The sequence below is a fragment of the Rhinopithecus bieti genome, unplaced genomic scaffold (genome assembly GCF_001698545.2).
Source record: "Rhinopithecus bieti isolate Rb0 unplaced genomic scaffold, ASM169854v2 scaffold_1058, whole genome shotgun sequence".
Taxonomy (NCBI): Eukaryota; Metazoa; Chordata; class Mammalia; order Primates; family Cercopithecidae; genus Rhinopithecus; species Rhinopithecus bieti.
In genome coordinates this window covers 122,917-143,310 of record NW_016803341.1, presented here as the reverse complement: position 1 = coordinate 143,310, position 20,394 = coordinate 122,917, and the positions used below count along the sequence as shown (strand labels likewise).

At 38.0% G+C, this 20,394-nt stretch overlaps 1 protein-coding gene across 1 annotated transcript in view; it reads left to right on the top strand.

The window, feature by feature from the left end:
• The window catches only part of ALMS1 (ALMS1 centrosome and basal body associated protein), a 236,937-nt gene that overhangs the window by 212,259 nt on the left and 4,284 nt on the right, over nt 1-20,394 (top strand). Inside the window, exons 17-21 of the mRNA XM_017876541.1 lie at nt 13,627-13,747; nt 14,912-15,115; nt 15,427-15,668; nt 16,426-16,609; nt 17,465-17,528. Of these exons, the coding sequence (XP_017732030.1) occupies nt 13,627-13,747; nt 14,912-15,115; nt 15,427-15,668; nt 16,426-16,609; nt 17,465-17,528 (815 nt within the window). The remainder of the gene's footprint in view (nt 1-13,626; nt 13,748-14,911; nt 15,116-15,426; nt 15,669-16,425; nt 16,610-17,464; nt 17,529-20,394) is intronic.

Below are 20,394 nucleotides of genomic sequence, written 5' to 3'. Positions count from 1 at the left end.
TCGGACTCCTGACCTCAGGTGATCCACCCGCCTCAGCCTCCTGAAGTGCTGGGATTACAGACATGAGTCATTGAATCTAGCCCATTTGTATACCTTCTTTTGAGAATTGTCTGTTGTCCTTTGCCCTCTTTTTGATGGGATTGTTTGTTCTTTTCTTGCTGATTTGTTTGAGTTCCTTGTAAATTCTGCGTATTAGTCTGTTGTCGGATGCACGGTTTGCAAACATTTTCTCCCATTTTGTGAGTTGTTTGCTGATTATTTCTTTTGATGTGCAGGTCCCATCTATTTATCTTTGTTTTTTGTTGCATTTGCTTTTGGATTCTTGTCATGAACTCTTTTCCTAAGCCAATGTCTACAAGACTTTTTCCAGTGTTATCTTACAGAATTGTTATGGTTTCAGGTCTTAGATTTAAGTCTTTAATCCATCTTGAGTTAATTTTTTTGTAAGGTGAGAGATGAGGATCCAGTTTCATTCTTCTGTATATGGCTTGCTAATTATCCCAGCACCATTTGTTGAATAGGGTGTCCTTTCTTCACTTTATATTTTTGTTTGCTTTGTCAAAGATCAGTTGGCTGTAAGTATTTGGCTTTATTTCTGGGTTCTCTATTCTGTTCCATTGGTCTTCATGCCTCTTTTTATACCTGTACCTTGCTGTTTTGTTAACTATACCCTTATAGTATAGTTTGAAGTCAGGTAATAATGAGGCCTCCAGATTTGTTCTTTTTGCTTAGTCATGCTTCAGCTTTGTACACTGTTTTTTGATTCCATATGAATTTTAGGATTGTTTTTCTAGTTCTGTGAAGAATGATGATGGTATTTTGATGGGAATTGCATTGAATATGTAGATTGCTTTTGGCAATATGGTCATTTTCACAATATCAATTTTGCCATCCATGAGCATGGGATAGGTTTCCATTTGTTTATGTCATCAGTGATTTCTTTCAGCAGTGTTTTTTCATTTTCCTTGTAGAGATCTTTCACCTCCTTGGTTAGGTATATTCCTAAGTTTTGTTTTGTTTTGTTTGCAGTTGTTGTAAAAGGGATTGAGTTCCTGATTTGTTTCTCAGCTTGGTCTTTGTTGGTGCATAGCAGTGCTACTGATTTGTGTACATTGATTTTGTATCCTGTAATTTTACTGAATTCATTTATCAGATCTAGGAGCTTTTTGTATGAGTCTTTAGGATTTTCTGGGCATACAGTCATATCATCGGCAAACAGTGACAATTTGACTTCCTATTTTCCTGCTTGGGTGCTCTTTATTTTTTTCTCTTGTCTGATTGCTCTAGCTAGGACTTCGAGTACAATGTTGAGTAGCAGTGGTGAAAGTGGGCATTCTTGTCTTGTTCCAGTTATCAGGGGAAATCCTTTTAACCTTTTCCCCATTCAGTGTAATTTTGGCTGTGGGTTTGCCATAGATGGCTTTTATTACCTGAAGGTGTGTCCCTTCTATGCCAGTTTTGCTGAGGGTTTTAATTATAAAGGGATGCTGAATTTTGTCAGATGCTTTTTCTGCGTCTTTTGAGATGAACATGTGATTTTTGTTTTAAATTCTGTTTATGTGGTGTATCGCATATATTGACTTGTGCTTGTTAAGCCATCCCTGCATCCCTGGATGAAACCCACTTGACCATGGTGGATTATCTTTTTGATATGCTATTGGATTCAATTAGCTAGTATTTTGTTGAGGACTTTTGCATCTGTGTTCATCAGGGATATTGGTCTGTTGGTCTTTGAAAAGATAAACAAAATTGATAGACCGTTAGTGAGATTAACCAAGAAAAGAAGAGAGAAGATCCAAGTAAGCTCAATTAGAAACAAAATGGGAGATATTACAACCAATACCACAGAAATACAAAAGATCATCAAGGCTATTATGAAAACCTTTACACATACAAACTAGAAAATCTAGAGGAGATGGATAAATTCCTGGAAATACACAACCCTCCTATATTAAATCAGGAAGAAATAGAAACTCTGAACAGATGAATAATAAGTAGTGAGATTGAAACAGTAATTTAAAAAACTGCTAACAAAAAAAAAAGTCCAGGACCAGATGGATTCACAGCTGAATTCTGTCAGATACTCAGAGAAGAATTGGTGCAAATCCTACTGAAACAATTCCAAAAGATAAAGAGGGAATCCTCCCTAAATGATTCTATGAAACCAGTATCACCCTAATACCAAAACCAGAAAAGGACATAAAGAAAACTATTGACTCGCTCTTTCTGTGTTTCTCTCTGCCCTGTGCTGTCTCCCTTGCAGTCCAGGCCCTCTTCTCTCTCTGTGATCTCTTTGCACTCTGTGTGCTTCTCTATTCTGTCTGCCTCTGCTCACCCACACCTGCACTCGTGCCCCACATGCCCCACCCTCTTTCTCTCTGGTTCCCACTGTGTCTGTTGTGTGTCTCTATTCTTCTTCTGATTACTCTTTCCTCCCCCACCCTTATCTCTTATGGTATTGCTATGTTTGTCTCTGTGCTTTCTCTGTGTGTTTTCACTCTTTTTCTTTCCTGTCTCCCTTCTGCAGTTCTGTTTCTTGGTGTCTAGTCGTCTTCTGGTGGGGGAGAAGGGATAGTTTACTACTGTCAGTATAAAAGTGAAGAAAAAAGGTCATTCAGCAGTTTTCTTTATGAAGAAAAGCTGAAAATGGTGAATAATTTCTCTGTATTTTAGATCTCTCCTTAATTATATTAGCTCATGTTTCCAGCAGGTGGGGAAATAAACAACACAAGCAAACTACCAAACAGAGAGACCTCCATGAGAAAAGAAAATGAGAGCTTTACGTCCGACTAAATGTTTATCAATGTTTCATATATTTTTATAAAATGGAGTTCATATCAGACTTTACATGCCTGTATATGAAGAGAAAGTACACTCAAAAGCAGCATCCTGAAATCCAGAGTAAATTTTTTTATATGTTTACAGAGAAAGAGTTAAGATATAAAACTATGTATACATATTATAATCCAAATATACATACATATATGTGTATATATGTATACCTATCAATATCACTGGAGCAAAATATATATCATACATAGAACAAAAAACTGAAATTATTATAAAATATGAATTATGATTTTTTCTTTTATATTTTTATCTATTTTTTACAAGAAGTATGTTCTAATAAGAAACCATAAAAGTTGTTTTTGTTTAACAATAATAAAATAAGGTAAGCCAGACTGATAAACAGAAAATGTTAGTTATAAGATTAGAAGGTGAATTCTCAAATTTCTCATTGGCTTCTATTTTGGGTGTAAAAGACCATTTTGAGCCTTCCAAACTAGTCATAATGAACCCTTCTAGAAGTATAGTGAAATAATAGGATTAGAGAACTAGTATACATGGTTTCTGTGCCATAAAGTACAGTTTTCTTTTAACTTCCGGTGCCAAGGGTTGAGTTAAATGTACTCCTCAGTTCGTGACCCCTCTTTTAAAATTTTATCACCATATCCCATACTCATTTCTGTCTCCCCATAGGAAACCAGTCTTATGTAAATATCTTTCAGGTTACACAAGTTCTTACAAAATACTTATTTTGTAAGTATGCATGAACTTTCATATATAAAAGGTATACCATTATTTTTGTTATGTTTGCTAAGTTTTGTATTTTCAAAGTCTGCCTACATTGCTGTAAGTATATCTAATCCAAGTTTCTAATTGCAAAATGCTCCATGGAGTGCAGCTACCCATTTACCCATGAACTTCTCTATGAAGGGCACCCACGTTACTGTCAGCTCCCCAGCACCATAGAACATGGCAGTGCTTGTCTTTTTCCATATCCCCTTATGCATCTGTCTGAAACTATCTTTAGCATATATACCCAGAAGTGGAATTCTTGGCTTACAGACTTGTATACTTAATTTCCTACATTAGTACCGAATTACTTTCCAGTTCATATTCCTACCTGCAGTGCATGAAAATTTCCATTTCTACTTCTCTGCCAATTATTTCTAATTTTTATCAGAACACTAGTAAAACAAGTTTCTGTACCATGGGAAGATAGGTTTTTTTTTCTTTTTCTTTTTAATGAAATAATACTTGTCTTGAACATCTAGAGTATCTCTTTAATTTCCATGGGAAGAGAGTTTTTTATATACTTTACAATGCTTTCAACCAGAATACATTCATTTGTTCATTCATCCAAACATAATTATAGAATTGACAAAAGCACAGAGTGACATACTTTAATGAGCTTTCCTCAGATTTGTACATATGAGTAAGAAAATATGGAAAATTTTATAACGATATTTTAAAACTTGATTTAAATATCTGGTAAAACTTCATTGTCAAAATACAGTATCCACAGTTGTCCCAAATACCCATGGAATATTTACAAAATTAATTGTACATTAGACAAAATATTGATAAATTCTCAAAGCAGAAGTTTTATAAGTAAGCCCATATTCTGTAACTATAATACAGTAAAATTGAACTTAACGATTATAATTTTAATTTTGCCAGTGCTTTAAATTGCATTTCTATTGGTTTCCAATTTGCCATTTACATTTCTTACTTTGAGAATTACCTTTATGTATCCTTTGCCTGTTTTTCTCTGAAGGTTTTTTCCTGTTCATTTTTGTAAACATATTTGGAGACCACTGTAGTTACTGTTTTTTAAATTATATTTTGTTACTTTTTTTTTTTTTTTTTTTGAGATGTCTCGCTCTGTCACCCAGGCTGGAGTGCAGTGGTACGATCTCGGCTCACTGCAACCTGCGCATCCCAGGTTCAAGCGATTCTCCTGCCCAGCCTCCTGAGTAGTTGGGATTACAGGCGCACGCCACCACACCCGACTAATTTTTTTGTATTTTTAGTAGAGACGGGGTTTCACCATGTTGGTCGGGCTGGTCTGAAACTCCTGACCTTGTGATCCACCCACGGCCTCCCAAAGTGCTGGGATTACAGGCGTGACCCACCGCACCTGGCCACTTTTTTTTCTTTTTTAGAGATGTGGTCTTGCTGTGTTGCCCAGACAGATCTCAAACTCCTGGCTTCAACCAGTCTTCCACCTAAGCCTCCTGAGTATCTGGGACTACAGGCATGTGCCACTGTGCCTGGCTTCCTATTGATTTTTAAGCGTTAATTACATTGTGTTAATACTGGAATAGTATTGTTATGTACTTCTTTATTTCTGTGTTCGTGCTAAGAAAGATCTTCCAGCCTCAAGATTTGTTTTTAAAAAATTATCCTGCTTTACTTTTGATACTTTTTGAGGGATATGGAAACTTTAAGCTTTAATTTAAGCTTAAGCTTTTAATCTACATGGAATTTATTTTTGTGTGTACAGGTATAAATTTATTTCCAAATGGTAGCTAGTTGCCAATAAAGATTTTTAAATAAAGTAATGTCAATAAATGAATTTATTAGAAAAATCTAATGTTCTTTTGTTAAGCTAGACTCTAATCAGTTAGAATTGGTAAATAATTGGCATGGTTCTTTTGAAATTTCCATTCAAAACAACTGAAATAACATATGGACACCTTATAAAAATGGACAGACCTAAGAGGAAATTAATTCTGACTGAAATATGAAGGAGTTTTATTTATTAAACTTGAAGTTGGATCAGATCATCCAAGTGAAAATATCTGACAAGCTAGATGGATCTGACCCCATGAGGACATCATGAGTGAGATGAAGATTTTAGAGTCATCCGTGTAAAGGTGGTGGTAATTCTCATAGTTATGAAAGCCAAGAGGAAACATATTTGGGAGAATGCACAGAATAAACAAATGTGTAGGGCTACTTCCAGGCTGTCATTTTTCAAAGCTGATAGAAAAACCTTTGGGAAACATGCTGTCTAGCTCTGTCACCCTCTACAAAATTGTACGATCATTTGTCAACCTTCTGGTTTTCCTATTAGTTAATTGAGTGTTTTAGCTCTTGGTTCATTTTCTTTCTGTCCAACCCAAAGCCCTACCGTTATCTGGGAAACTTTATTATCCCATTAGAGTTTTTTGACCTCAGTTGTAATGATCATTGACCGTAATAATTTCCACTGCATTTTAGCCATACATTCTCTTAACTGTTGTTTGAATTTTGGATTCACTCAAAATTGTTTGTTCTCTGCAATCTTTACTTCTTCACATACCAAAACAAATTTTTCAAGAGCCTGTTATGCAGGCACAGCACATTGTTAATTTTCTGAGGAAGATTTTCCATAGTTTTCTGATCAACCACACTGGCAGAAATAGATAACTAGTTCTAATTTACAAAAGGTAAGTAATAGATAGTTACCACCTGAGTTCCTGCTTCTGCAACCTTTTTTCACTAGGAATTAAATGTATGTCAAAGCATTATTTTTTGGACAGACACTTGGTAATTATGTCACCCCTTGTTGGTGAGTAAATTTTATTGAAAATATACTTGCTGGTTGATTGACACAGTTCTAGAAACTTTTCACAAGAAAAGACAAAATTTGGTGCCATAGACTATATTTCTCATTTTGACTCTGACCGTTTTATCAGTGTGTGTCTCTGGTCCTAAACCTGAGTGATTACAAATGAATTAGCATAAACCCATGCCTCTAAAGGAAAAGCATTCCCAGCAGGCACCTGGCTAGCTGAAGGCCAGCAGTACCAATCCTCCTACCTGAAGAATAGCAGTATAGGGTCATATCAGAAAACATGGCCCTTTTTCTATGCTGGGTATGTTTTTCTAAGCTCAGTTTCCACCTAGCAGGTAATTTTTTAATTGAAAAGCTTTTATTTCTAGGTCTGTCTCATGTCTTTAATCAATAAATATGGGAATGAGTCTCATTTAGTTCTTAAATAAGCTAAAGAGTTCTACAAAAACCCCAAAACATCTCTGACATGGTGTAGTTACTTTCTATTCTTAGTGTTGTATAAGACAGCAACAGGTGAGTTTGCTCTCATTAATGGAAATTAAAACAGAAGCAGCCAGCCAGCATATATTTCCTTCCAAGATTGTGTACAACAGAAAGCCTAACCCATGGTGGCTGACAATGTCATTTAATATATGGTCACCTAAATCTTTATGTGTCAGGTCCATTGCAGTGGGCTACTCCACACCCAAGCCCTGAGGGATGAGGAGATTATTAGAGGAGAAGCGTGGGACTCTCCCACGGACTAAGGGAAGTGGACCGTTGTGGTTTACTGACCACATATATAAATGGATTCAGAAGGAAAAAAAAAAAAGTTCTATCCCACTATGGGTCCTCAGCACAAATTGTGGGACACAAATGCAGATGTGTGCATTGTGACTATTGCGAATCTGTGGATGGATTCAAAAATCACATGGCATGGTTCTGATAGTTTGTGCTTGGCCCAGCTTTAGAGTGGTGCTCCATCACACCTACAGCGTTCAGTGCCCACCTTTTTGTTAGGATTGTTTGTTGTTTATTACATGAAAACAACACTGTTTATCACCTTCCAAAGTTGATCTTTTTCTGATTTCGGTAACATAGAAGATGTAGAACTATAGAGTATAAGCTTTTTTTCTCCAAACAAGACTTCATAGTCCACATTTTTTCAGTTTGCATACAATAAAGTGCATTTTATGCCTTTCTTGACGTATTTCCCATGCCGTAAACTTCACCTGTTTAAAGTATACAGTTTAATGGGTCTTGTTATAGTCACAGAATTGTGCAATCATCACCATAATCTGATTTTAGAACATTTTAAACACCCTCCAGAAAAATCCTGTAACCATTAACAATTAATCTTCATTTCCCCAACCTCCCACCTCTGCCACAGCCTGCAGGCAACCACTAATTACTTTCTGTTTCTATGGATTTGCCTATTCTGGACCTTTCATATAAATGGAATCACACAGTCTTTTGTGACTGACTTCATTCACTTAACATAGTATTTTCAAGGTTCATCCACATCATAGCAGGTACTCATTCCATTTAATGGCCAAAGGACATTCCATTCTATGAATACACATTGTATCTATTCATCAGTTCATGGACATTTGTGTTGTTTCTATTTTTTGTCTATTATGAACAAAACTGCTATGAACATTCATATGAAAGTTTTTTTGAGGGCATATGTTTTCATCTCTTGGGTATATACCTAGGAGTGGAATTAATCATATGGCATGGCAACTCTATGTTTAACCATTTGAGGAACTGCCAGACTTTTCCAAAATGACTGCACCATTTTACATTCCCACCAGCAGTATGTGAGGGTTCCAGTTTTTCCACATCCTAGTAGACAATTGTTTTTGCCTCTCTCTTGGATTGTCATCTTCCTACTGGGCTGGGTAATTATATTGGGTTGAGAGAGAATTTATTCTTAGACTGTTTTCTATTTTTAAATGTTTACCTTTTTATAGGCAAGCATTACTAAATGAAAAAGAATTTCAATGAAAACGGAAACATTCCAAGGCTTCTCATATAACCCAGTGTAATTGTGTCTTTTTTCACACCCTGTGGTGCACACCATGACTGCTTGTGTCCTTTGGAAGTGCAGGATGTTCACAGAACCTCAGACTTGGAAGGGACTCTTGGAGTCCTGTGATCCTACCCACTGCCATCAACACTTCTGCTGCATCTGCACCAAATGACAGGTCACCCTCTAGTAGCTCCACCTCTCATGTGCTGCACCAAATGACAGGCCACCCTCTAGTAGCTCCACCTCTCACACGCTGCTTATGGGGCAGCAGTTCCATTTGCCTAAGGCTCTAGTTATCAAAAGCTTTAACTTAGATCCAATATCTCCTTGCATTGGAGTATCTGGCTCTGCTCTCAGAGCTGCTCTCTGAAGGCACAGGAAACAGACCTAGCCCTCTGCCTCTCGGGCCTCCTTTCCTGATGTGTTTTTTCTCAGGTCTTTATTCCATGAACCGTTCCACATGGGCTGTGGTTTCTGCTCTCCTTTCTGAGTTTGGCAGCTTTCCTGGGTATAAGTTTGTTGGTGTCTTGTTTTTAAATATGTCCCTCTCAGCTAAGCTTGTTGTGCTTCAGGTAGTAAGAACGTGTTGACCAACACAACTTATCACCTTCATTCAGTGGCTGGACCATGTCTGTGGCCTAACATATGTTATTCCTGTTCAACTCCTTAAATCTTTACTGCCACACCCTTCCCCACAAGCTTTTGTTTATTCTCATTTCTTGAACTGGTAATACAGTACAACCACATGTACAAAATATTTGATCAGGAGTGTCCTTCCTACTCCTGTTCCCCAGCACCCAACACTTCTTCCCAGAGGTATACAATAAGATTTCATCCATTTTAAGTATACAGTTAACTTTTAGTAAATTTACAGAGTTTCGCAGTCATCACCACAATCCAGTTTTAGAACATTTCTGTCATTACCAAAAGGTCCCTTGTACCTCTTTGCAGTCAATCCTAGTTCCCAGCCCCAGGCAACCTTTCAACTGCCTTCTGCCTCTTCTGGAGATTTTATGTATATAGCATCCGACGTGGTCTTTTGCATCTGCCTTTTTTTGTTAACATAATGATTTCAAGGTTCATCCATGCTGTAGTATGCATCAGTGGTTCCTTTTTGTTGCCGAATAGTATTCTATTTTATGGATATACCACATTTTGCTTATCTTTCAGTTGATGGACATTTGGATTGTTTGATATTTTTGAATAATGTGAATGCTGCTGTTAATACTTGTGTAAAAGTTTTGTGTGGGCATACATTTTCATTTCTGCGTTTTTACTCAGGAGTGAAATTGGTAGGTCATACAGTAGGTTTATGTTTAACTTTATCAGAAATTGCCAAAGTTTTTCCAAAGTGGCTGTATCATTTTACATTCTTTCCTGCAACGTGTGAGGATTTCGGTTTCTCCACTTCCTTGTCAACACTTGCTGTTGTCCACCTTTTTATTTATAGCCATTCTAGTGGGTGTGAACTGGTATCTTGTGAGTTTAATTTGAATTTCCCTAATGACTGATGATATTGAACATTTTGTGTGCTTATTGGCCACTTTTACATCTTCTTTGATGAAATGTCTTTTTAAATCTTTTCACCCATTTTAAAATTAGGTTATCTTCCTACTGAGTTGAAAGAGCTCTCTATATACTCTGGTTACAAGTCCTTTATCAGATGTATTTTTTATAAATGATTTCTCCCAGGTTGTGGCTTTTGAAGTGCAAATGGTTTTAATACAGTAATGACGAAGTCCAGTTTAAACTGTTTCTTTTATGGATTGTGGATTGTACTTGTGGTGTTATATTCAAGAACTCTTTGCCTAACCAAAGTCACAGAGATGTTCTCCTATGTTTTTCATTAAAAGTTTATTGTTTTAATTATTGTTTAGGTCTACAATCCATTTTTAGTACACTTTTTGTGTACGGTGTATTGTCTAACTTCATCTCTTTGCATAGGGATATTTAATTGTCCCAGCATTATTTGTTCAAAAGAATATTATTTTCTCCAATTAGTTGCTTTGGCCCCTTTGTTGAAAACTAATTGATCACATATGTAAGGCTTCATTTGGAATTTTCATTTTGTTCCATTGATATGTCTATATCTTTTTTTTTTTTTTCCTTAAGACAGAATCTCACTCTGTTGTCCAGGCTGGAGTGCAGTGGCGCAATCTCAGCTCACTGCAGCCTTTGCCTCCCAGGTTCAAACGATTCTTCTGCTTCAGCCTCCCGACTAGCTGGGACTACGGGTGTGCAACACCACGCCCAGCTAATTTTTGTATTTTTAGTAGAGACCGGGTTTCACCACATTGGCCAGGCTGGTCTCGAACTCCTGACTTCCTCATCCACCTGCCTCGGCCTCCCAAAACGCTGGGATTACAGGCATGAGCCACTGTGCCCGGCCAATCTGTATCTATCCTTATATCAATACCACAATGCCTTGATTGTTGTACCTTTTTAAGATTTGAAATCACGAAATATAAGTCCTCTAGCTCTCTTTTTTTTTTTTTTCCAGTAACTTTTGGCTCTTGTGGTGTTTGCCATTTCCATATAAAATTGAGATCACTTTGTAGATTTCTTGAAAAATGCTTGCTGGAATTTTGATAGAGATTGTGTAGAATCTACAGATTAATTTGGGGATAATTGCCATCCTAACAATGTTGAGACTTCCAATCCATGTATGGTGAATGTCTCACCCATTTGTATTGACCTCTGATCTCTCCCAGCAATGTTTTCTAGTTTTTAATGTGCAAACCTTGCACTTCTTTTGTTAACTTTATTCCTAAATATTTTATTCTTTTTGATGCTATTGTGAGTGAGATAGTTTTCTTAAAAATTATTTTCAGGTTGTCACTTGCTAGAACATAGAAATACAATTGATTTTTTATCTTATTAATCTTATATTCTGCAACCTGGGTAACCTTGGTTATGAGTTCTAGTTCTTTGTGGTTTCCTTAGTATTTTCTACAGAGAAGATCATGTCATTTGTAAATAAAACCAGTTTTACTTCTTCCTTTCAATCTGGATTCTTTTCTTTCAGAGACATTTTATAAATAAAAAAGCAAACACCTATATACACTTTTTTAGTACCTAACATGCTTTCTTCCCTCCTTTTATAGCTGCAGAGAAGGTATAATGTATTTCATGTCAGTCACTTCTTTTCATGTTCCTTTTTTTAAGGAGAAAATAAAAGATTTTTTTTAACATGGTAGTCTCTAGTTTTATATTAGTGTTTNGATCATGTCATTTGTAAATAAAACCAGTTTTACTTCTTCCTTTCAATCTGGATTCTTTTCTTTCAGAGACATTTTATAAATAAAAAAGCAAACACCTATATACACTTTTTTAGTACCTAACATGCTTTCTTCCCTCCTTTTATAGCTGCAGAGAAGGTATAATGTATTTCATGTCAGTCACTTCTTTTTCATGTTCCTTTTTTTAAGGAGAAAATAAAAAGATTTTTTTTAACATGGTAGTCTCTAGTTTTATATTAGTGTTTTATATTTTACCATCTAAATCATCTGTTCTTTCTAAAATGCAGATTTTTGTTTCCTTTTCTAGATGGGGAAACTGACACAAAAAGGTTGTGTCTTGCCTAAGCAGAGACTGCTAATAAAGGGAAGACCTGAAACTGGCCTAGCTGTTTGGAATCCTGACAGAACTTTTTTTTTTTTTTTTTCCTGCATCAAAGTTGCTGCCATTCCTCCTGCCTAATGAGCAGACCCTTACAATTGCCCCTACTAAACATACTTTGATTTAGCCCATCATTCCTGTTATTATTTGGGATCCTGACAGAGGCTCTCTCTCTGATGAGTATTGTATGTAAATTCTCCTGCTTTCTATATCTCTAAGACATTTATGTGTAAAATCTTAAGAAGGAATAGCCAGCACCAAACCCAGTGATTGCACATAGTAATTGCTTAGTAAATATTTGTTGTCAAATGCAAGATGCACCACTCAGTAAAGACATCTCTGTTTTTAAATTATATTTGGATAAGGTTGGTTCAATCTGTTATGATTCTATCAACTTGTATTATCATCCAACCCATATAACTCCATCTTGCCCTCAAAGATGCTATGAAATGTTTTGGCATTTTGTTCAAATCTAGGTACAGTATGCTACGTATTCTTTTGGTTAGCCAGTAAAGTGACCTTATCTACTAGAGAAAACAAGGCTAACCTGGCAGGGCATGCTCTGCCTGCCTGACTGAGCCTGGCTTAAATCTGCTCATTTTTTTTTTGAACAGTTCCTAGCAAATTATCTGATTCGTAATGCATCCTGAGTTTTACATGTCATCAGTGTTCATCCCACTAGTTTTCAATGCCTACCTTTCTGACAAAGTATTTCCTTTCTTCAACTGTCTAATATAGATCTTCCTCACCAAAATTCTGTTACAAGTTTCTTTATGACTCTGGAATATGGTTTATCTAGCTCAAGGGATCAGATATCCTCAGTTTCCTATCCTCACCCAGGCTTTAATTTACCTCCACCAGACCTGCCTAAGTAGAAAATTCCCTGCATTTATTCAAAATATAGATGCCCAGACCCTTCACCTAGAGATTCCAATTCATTATTCTGGGTTAGCCTCCCTCTGTCCTTATTAACGATGGAGATATTAACAATGAACAAGTTTAAGAAGTACTATTTTACACTATAATATTTTGTTCAGCTATATCTTGTTAATCTTTTTGTCATCTACCAACATTCCACCATCAGCTGCAATCTCAGAAATTGCCTTCATTGCTCTACTTGCTCTGAACGTAATTAAAAGGGCTTTGGAACTCTCTAATACTTTTTGCAATACTCTACTCATCAGGATGTCTCATGAGCCTTGCAGGTCTTTGGTGTTTGTCTTAATATATGTGTCTGAGTCAGCTCTTAATTGGAGAGCACTGTCTTCAGTTCATCACTTTTTTTTTTACCTATCTCCAGCCCTCTTTATCTCAAATGAAAATTATATGCAGGTGTCACTTCAGAGTTTCATTCTGAAGATACATCAGACTAATGTTTGGCTAGCATTCTCTTCAGAGTTTTTCCAAGCCCAGTGAAAATAGCCAGGCTTTTTTTGTCTTACCACCTTACAACAGCTTCAGTCCTATCCAACTACAACATTCTCCATATCACAGATACAAGGCAGCATGTTCACAGTATCTCAAGCTTCTTCTAAATGCATCTCAACAGTTTGAATTGGATTAGAAAGAGGACTTGTTGGCTTGCTTATCCTGTGGGTAACTGTGACATTGACTGCAGGTAATAATAACAAGATCTATTTTATTTTCCTAGGTAGCAAACCATGTGATTTCTTCTGACTCTATTTCCTCTTCTGCCAGTAGTTTCCTGAGCTCGAACTCTACTTTTTGCAACAAGCAAAATGCACACATGTTAAACAAGGGCATACAAGCAGGTAATTACTTGAATCTAAACTTTTTCATTGAAATACATTGAAATGGTTCTTAAACATATAAGATACTCAACCTCAATCATAATAAAGGACATGAAGATAAAACTATATCCAAGTGCCAATTTTCATCTTATCAGATTGGCAAAAATTCAAGTTTGATGGCAAGTTTGTGGGCAAGAGTGTAGGGAAGTGGGTTCCCTTGTATATTCCAGTGAGAGCAGAAGTTGGTTCACTATGAAAGACAATTTGAAAATTCCTATCAAAATTACTTTCACTCAGCATTTTTACTTTTGAAATGTCTGCTATAGATATACTATGAATACGTGAAATTTAACCTAAAGATATACTTGCATATGTGCAAAATAGTGTACAAAATTAACCACTAAAACATCATTTATAGCCGGAGATTAAAATGAATTTAGGTGTTCCTCAATAACAATGATTACATGAATTATTGTATATCTAGATAATGAATGAAATTCTGCATAGAATGAGGAAGCTGTCTCTGTACTAACATGGAAAGATCTCCAAGGCATATAATTGATTTTAAGAAAAGGTACAGAACAGTGTATAGCATGCTACAATATGGATTTTTTTTTTTAAATGAAAGAAAGAAAGGAGGGAAGAGAATTACTTAAATGTGCCAAATGAATTCTCTGGAACCATATGGGGTTGTGAACAGAATAAATGAAGACCAGAAGTAGAAAGGAGGTTTTTTAGCTCTTGCCTTTCTATTCCTTTTGGTTTCATAAAATAAAAATAAATAAACTTTCATCTTGATTTGTTTCTTCCCCTCAAATCCTGTCTTTACTTCTGTCAACCTCTTCCTTACCTGGGTGACTACCAAAAGGAATCTAAGTATTTATTGTCTTTCTGACTTGGGATCAGAGTTGAAATCCTTTACCCTTTGAACCCATATATGTTTTTCTTTCCCTCTAATACCTAAAATGACTTACAAATAAAACCCTTTCTTTTTTCTTCTCCCTCTTTTTCCCTCCTACTCTCTCCTGTCCTTCCTTCTCTTCCTCGCTCTCTCTTCCCATCCCTCCATCCCACACAAAGGGATTGTATTTTGAAACATTAAAAGAGTTCACGTACTCACTTGAATAAACCTGTCAACTCAGCCTCAAGGTTACTCCCAGAGACACCTATGATCCTTCCCCTCAGGTAACTTGGAGATTGTGAACGGTGCCAAAAAACACACTCGAGATGTTGGGATAACTTTCCCAACTCCAACTTCCAGCGAGGCTAAATTAGAAGAGGACAGTGATGTGACTTCTTGGTCAGAAGAAAAACGTGAAGAAAAACTGCTCTTTACCAGTTATCCTGGAGACAGAAAGTTAAAAAAGAACAAGAAGAATTCCCATGAAGGTCAGTTTCTCATTCCAGATCTTGTAGTAAAGAAACTAGTGAATTTCAAGTCCCCTGCGATGCTGACTGTGTGTTTCCAAGTGACTCTATGTGGCCCCCACCTACCCCCAGCCACCACCTTGTCAGGTTTTCAAAGTCCAGCACTGCAATTACACAGTCATCCCTGCAGTGAAACCAGACTCAGGGGCACCCTGTGGCCGCTGACAACTGAGACCCTTGAGAGACTGTATTATATGCATGTCCTTGATGAGAGCTGGGTGGGACTGTAAAAAAGTGAAAAATCTTTTCCTTCTAACAACTATTTCCTGTAGGAGTTTCCTGGTTTGTTCCTGTGGAAAATGTGGAGTCTGGATCAAAGAAGGAAAATGTGCCCAAGACTTGGGGCCCTGGCGTCTCCTGGTTTGAACCAATAACCAAGACTAAGCCGTGGAGGGAGCCACTGAGGGAGCAGAACTGGCAGGGGCAGCACCTGGACGGTCGGGGCTCCCTGGCAGGCCCAGGCAGAGAGGATGGCAGAGACCCACTGAAGCCATTTGTGAGAGCAACCCTGCAGGTGTAGTGACGTTGACTGAACTTTAGCCCTACGTGTAGGGAGAAGAAGGGCAAGGCACAGAGAAGCTGGCTGTGTCACTTGGCGAGCTGAGGTGTAGGCCTGAGACCCTCTTTCTAGCACCTCTGCAGTTCACCTGTTTTCACGCATGAGGGCTGGGTTTCTCATCGTCCGTCAAAGGCTGCCTTACTCTTAACCATAGATGGTGCATCACCCTCAGGATCTGGGAACAGGGCCACAGGAGGGAGGATTTGCAGTTATGCTTATCGACCTTGTGGGTCCTTGTGTGTGGAGGGCCCAGAGGCCTGACGCTTGTGCGGCCTCATGCGTGTTCCTTCATGTCCTCAACTGCTGTTTCTGCTCCATGTCAGATTTAAAGGAAACCAAGTCTCTTCTGATATGTCCCTTGGGGGATAAAGGAAATGTTATTAATGATGTATTTGTTTGAATAGATCTTTAAAATAGCACCATAGGCAGAGCTGTATTGCATTGATGTTTTGGAGAGTTGTAATCACCATAGTCTTAGTTCCTGGCCTATGCTGAAGGCATGTCTTTGTTCACTGCGGGTTCCAAGCTGGAGCTCTCCCCCACAAAGAGGTGTCGGAAGATTCTTCAACTCTAGATATTTTCTCGGCATTTGAATCAGGCTTCCCCATACCTCTTAGGCAGGTGGTGTTTTTCCAGGCATTTGGAGAGTAGATTGCATCATTAATGTGAGGCCGGGCATTTTCTCTCTTTATTTATTTATTTTTTTTTTTAGGAATCGCTTCAGTTTCACAGACCTGACTTCATCTCCAGCTCTGGGGAGCGGATAAAGCGCCTGAAGTTAATAGTCCAGGAGAGGAAGCTGCAGAGCATGTTACAGAGCGAGCGGGATGCGCTATTCAACATTGACAGGGAACGGCAGGGCCACCAGAATCGCATGCACCCGCTGCCCAAGAGAGGTACACCCTGCCCGTTCACTTTCCTATGAGTGGAATAGAGAAGGCAAGGTCTGCTGCTGTGCTACAGAGCCCTGCTAAAGGCCAGGCCAGGCCAGTTACATGGGCGGACAGCGATCTTTTGCTTGCCAAGACTCAAACCTTCTTAACTATCAGAACCTCCCCAGCTTAGCCTTCAGCACATTCATGATCCAACTAAGCCCAGTTACTCTGGCCCTGTCCCTGCATCTTAAACCAGCTTTGTGTCTGTGAGCAAGTTAGTTCCAAAAGTATATTGATTTTTCCTGAAAAGATGGGGCTGATTCCAGGCTTGCCTACCTCTTAGGATGGTAATAATTAGAATACTACTAATAATAAACACCTAGTCCTTACATCTTGCCCAGGCACTGTTCACATTAGCGCTTACGACATTCTCAGTAGGTGCTATTAATATATCTACTTTATAGTAAGAAAACTGAATCAAAAGGAGATTAAGTACCTCTCCCAAGATGACATACCCAGGTGTGCTGCTGTGGAGTCTGCATTCTTAACAATTATGATAATCAGACCTTGGTAAAATAATGAAAGCTGTGAAGACTACAAAGCACTACCCAATTCTTTCATCCAACCTTACCTGGAAACTGGCCAGTTTTTTAATTCAAAGCCTAGTCTTTGCTACAGAGTGTTAGGTCCTTAGGGCCTTAGGCCACTGTCCCTGTTACCCTAGTCTAACCCTGGCTTGCCTTGGTCATTGCTCCCCACCCAGTCTTGCCAGCTCAGGGTAGGGGCACCAAGTCCTAGCAGCTCCCTCTCCCACCTCTTGCACTATACCCTCTGGGTTAAGTCACAGTCCACTGAAAACTTTCTTCTCTTGCTTAGTCTTCCTGGCTGTCCAGAAGAACAAGCCTATCAGCAAGAAGGAAATGATTCAGAGGTCCAAACGGTAAGACCAAGAAAACAAGAGTATGTATACAAGTGTAAAGCAGGTCAACAAGTGGTCAGGAGCTCTGGCTTGCACCCAGAATAAAGGCATTATGCTCAAGTTTAAACATTATGAGAAAGTTGTGAGAGTCATTTCTCACTTATGGCACTGAAAAAAAAAATAGCACATCATGGTATGAATGACTCATATGCAAAAGATGAAAAAATCCTCACTGATTTGCATGCGTAGGATCCTCTTTATTAGAAACCTAAATTTAAATAAAGAATATTTTAGGCCAGGTGCGGTGGCTCACGCCTGTAATCCCATCACTTTGGGAGGCCGAGGCAGGTGCATCACTTGAGGTCAGGAGTTCGAGACCAGCCTGACCAACATGGTGAAACCCTGTCTCTACTCAAAATACAAAAATTAGCTGGTCGTGGTGGTGCGCTCCTGTAATCCCAGCTACTCGGAAGGCTGAGCAGGGAGGATCCCTTGAACCTGGAAGGCAGAGGTTGCAGTGAGCTTAGATGGCGCAACTGTACTTCAGTCTGGTAGTCTCACAATGAGACTCCATCTCAAAAAAAAAAAAAAAGATTATTTTGAAATAAAATTAAATAAGTTTTTGGGCCACACCTTTTATTTTAGCAATCCCATTTCTAGGAATTGATCCAATAGGGTGAGAAATAACAGTGTTCTCCAGAATACATTAAGTTAAACTTTTTTTAAAAATTAAATTTTCGAAGCATGTGAACACTATTACCACTGTGGTCTTTAAAAATAAGTATTTGTGCCTATGTAGATATGTATACTTTTATATGCATAGAATATTTCTGGAAGACAGAAAAAACTGATAATACTGATTGCCTTTGGAAAGGAGAACTGATATAGTAGATTTTTTTACTTTTTATAATTTTCGAATTTTGTGCCGTGATGAACGAACATTAGCTACTCATTAATTAATTCATTTGAGTGTTGGGTGTGGTGGTACATTTCTGTAATTCTGCCTACTCAGGAGTCTTAGGTGAGAGAATCTCTTAAGCCCAGGAATTTGAGACTGCAGTGAGCTATGATCACACCATTATGCTCCAACCTGGGTAATGGACTGAGACTCTGTATCTAAAAAATAATAAATTTTTAAAAAATTAATTCATTTCAGATATTCATATATTGATCATAAGAATGCCAGAGAATAAGTTAAGGTTGACTTTTTTAGGCATTCATTGGAGACTTGCTTTAATAAGAATAGTTTCTTAATTGGCATAATGCTTCTGAAGTAATGGTACTTTAAAACCATTTATCTCATGGACTTGAAGCATTCCTCTTGAAATCTTGTTTTTACTATCTATCTAGTCAGCCCTTATAGGCAATCCAAAGGAATGCTTTAGATGCTTTAGTCCAGTGGTTCTCAGAGAGTGGTCTATGGAGTCCTGGAAGTTGCTGAAACCCTTTCAGGCGATTTGCAAGGTCAAAATTAATTTCAGAATGACACCAGGATGTTCTGTGCCTTTTTTGCTGTGTTGGCTATTTGCACTGATGATACAATAGTAATGGGAGAGGAGTAAAACCACTGGTGTCTTACCACTATTCAAGACAGTGGCACCAAACAATACTAGTCTAGTAGGCATTGTATCCTGCACAGCCTCCCGCCAGGAGTGTGATGGAAGAACAAGGAAACAGTGTAAATGGAGGTACACAGGAAGCACTTCCTTTGCACAGTAAAAGATGATGACTGTTTCAAGGAAAAGCACTTATGCCATGGTTTGTGTCGTGAGCTGAACCAGCTGCCTTTTTCATGGAACGTGACTTTTACTTGAAAGAGTAACTGACAGAAAACCAATTATTCTGACTTGTGTTTGTAGCAGACATTTTCTTGAAAATGAAAAAGTGAGTCTGTGACTTCAGGAAAATGTCCAACAGTATCTGTTGCCAAAGAAAATGTGAGTTTTCACGCCAACAATAGAATTCTAGAAAACTTGTGTTGACCACCATGGGCTTGATGACTTCTTAGTACTTTGACCTTTCTGATGAGATAAGCAGTGACATTAACAAATGTGATGTTTTTCATGTTATCTAAATAAATTTGTCAACATTTGGAAGAGCTGCATAACTCCCTGGACCAGGATTTTCCAAATGATTGTTGCTTTTTGTTACAAAATCAGGGAATAGAAGATTCATTCAAGTAGTACAAGATAGACTGATGGATTTTTATGTAACAGAATAGGAAAAGTTTACTGACATGTTTTCAGATTCCGCCTTGCAACTAATTTTTAAGAAACTACCACTTGTCAGCCAGGCACAGTGGCTCACGCCTGTAATCCCAGCACTTTGGGAGGCCAAGGTGGGTAGATCTCTTGAGGTCAGGAGTTCACGCCTGGCCAACATGGTGAAACCCTTCTCTACTAAAACTACAAAAATTAGCTGGACGTGGTGGCGGGTACCTCTAATCCCAGCTACCCTGGAGGCTGAGGCAGGACAATTGCCTGAACCTGGGAGGCAGAGGTTGCAGTGAGCCAAGATCGCGCCACTGCACTCCAGCCTGAGCAACAAGTGCGAAACTCTGTCTCAAAAAAAAAGAAAAGAAAAGAACAGAAACTCTCACTTACTAGTTTGGGTGTAGTATCAAAGAGAATCAAGAGTTACCTGAAAAGAATAGTGCAATAACTTCTCTCGTTTCCAAGTACATGGACAATCTATATGTAAGCTGGATTTTTTAATGCATACTTTAACCAGAGCAAGAAGGGACAACATACTTAATACAGAAGCAGATATGAGTCCAGCTGTCTTCCATTAAACCAGACATTAAAGAGTTTTCAAAAAAATGTAAACAGTGCCACTCACTAAAATTTTTTTGTTTTGCAAAACATCTTTATTTCTCATTAAAAACACA